General features: G+C 38.9%; 1 protein-coding gene across 1 annotated transcript; it reads left to right on the top strand.

Annotated features, from left to right (window-relative positions):
* Positions 1 to 109: 109 nt before the first annotated feature.
* On the top strand, positions 110 to 1,585 carry LOC111655020 (leucine--tRNA ligase, cytoplasmic-like; the record flags this gene model as incomplete). The annotated part of the gene is made up of 2 exons (XM_023406263.2): positions 110 to 340; positions 1,528 to 1,585. Coding segments are annotated over exons 1-2 (261 nt in total), but the record flags the coding sequence as incomplete, so codon positions are not given.
* Positions 1,586 to 1,913: the final 328 nt, after the last annotated feature.

The raw sequence follows: 1,913 nt of genomic DNA, 5'->3' as shown, positions 1-1,913 counted from the left end.
AAACACTGTCATGCACTGCATGACACGAAAACACAGTCACAGACAAGCTTTCAATTACATCTTCTCACCTCCGTTCAGCCCAGTGCGTCCCTCATTCTAACCTTGAGCATTCTTTTCTCTCCCACAGGCCAGAGCAGATGACCAGAGAGGTGTGGGACTTCATCTTCTTTAAGACGTCTCCTTTCCCCAAGACGGACATCCCTAAAGAGCATCTACAGAAGCTGAGGAGGGAGTTTGAGTACTGGTACCCCGTCGACGTCCGTGTGTCTGGCAAAGACCTGGTTCCCAACCACCTGTCGTACTACTTGTACAACCATGTGGCTATGTGGCCCAAAGACAAGTGAGTTTGCCCACTCGACTGACCTGTACAAAGGACAGGAGCAAATAACTGAGGTGTATATTTTTAGCATGAAATATAATTAACAATAGTGGGGTGTTTGAAGATCTGAGGGAAGCATCTGTGAGGAATCAAGTGTAAGTGAATGTTTTTCTAGTATGACTTTTGATTTTATTTGCTTTGCTTTATTTACTGAATGTTAAATTTGTCATCCAAAAGTTATTCCTAAAGAAACAGTTTTTGGCAAATACAGTTTTTTACCATGACTTTACAAAAGAAGATTGATACCACTTTTACTACTGGGGGCAGCCAGTTAACTTAGCTTAGCAGAGAGACTCTAAACTGAGGGAAACCCACGTGTGTTTTTAATTGCATAATTGCATTGCAATAAGTCGGTATAAATGCTCATAAGTCAGTTAGCACCTTTCGAAACCGAGGTTACAAAGTGCTTTACAAAAGAATAAAAGGTTGAAAGAACAGAATGAAAGCAACACTACAACAGGAGACAAAGCACAGGGAGGCAGAAAAAAAGTTTCCATAATAACTCAGGCACCACAACACGGAAAAAAGATCTTTAGCTTTGACTTAAAACACCTAAGGGAGTCTGCTGCTCTGAATCTCAGGGGGAGACTGTTCCACAGCCTGGGAATCAGGGCAGCAAACACACAGTCCTCCTGTGTTTTCAGTCTTGAGCGAGGTACAACTAGTAACCCTTTCTCAGAGGACCAGGGGCCAAGCAAAGGTATAAGGCATTTTTATTGATATACTCTGGAGCAAGATAATTCTGTGCCTCATAGATGTGGAGGAGTATCTTGAATTGAATTCTGACTATAATCGTAAACTAGTGTAGGGACATCAGATTTGCGGTCATATGAAAATGATGTTTATCATGTTTACAATTTGATAATGATGTTCAGGTTTAGTTATTGTTTTACAAAATCCTGGTCTCCAAATTAATGATTCCAGTGAAGAGTTGTATAATGGAAAAATGGTGTTATTAACATATTGCCTAGCCCTAACATACACCCCGCTCTTATGTGGAAAAGTATTCGATTTGAAATGGATTTTAAAAAGTGAGCAGCATCCTTGATGATGATGATGATGATGATGATGATGATGATGATGATGATGGTGGTAGTGGCGGTGGTAGTGAAGACAACATTAATGAGAACATTCTGTCTCGTCTACAGCGGGAAGTGGCCACAAGCAGTGCGAGCCAATGGACATCTGCTCCTTAACTCTGAAAAGGTGTGTGAAATATTAATCTGAATATACAGTATGTTTTGTTATTGTAACAAAATGTATAAAATATATGTTTGTTATTAAGGCTATAATTCTAGGAGAAATGGTTTGGTTCCATCTGGGGTGGTATTTGCCTGGTTTGTTTTTTTTAAGTGATAACATTAACATTGTTATATTTTGCAACAAACCTATTTTGTTAAAAAAAACTACTCTTCTCATGTGCCAGTAATTAACTAGTGTTTGATGCTGTTAAAATTTTTAATTACTGTTTGTACCGTTGATTTGCACTTGTTTTGCTTTGTTGTAGATTTTAACAACAGACAGTTTGTGACTC

Source organism: Seriola lalandi, unplaced genomic scaffold (assembly GCF_002814215.2).
Source record: "Seriola lalandi dorsalis isolate HSWRI2012SDOR001 ecotype SW California unplaced genomic scaffold, Sedor1 jcf7180001975048, whole genome shotgun sequence".
NCBI lineage: Eukaryota > Metazoa > Chordata > Actinopteri > Carangiformes > Carangidae > Seriola > Seriola lalandi.
The sequence above is the reverse complement of the archived record's forward strand: the minus strand, read 5'-3'. Positions and strand labels throughout refer to the sequence as shown.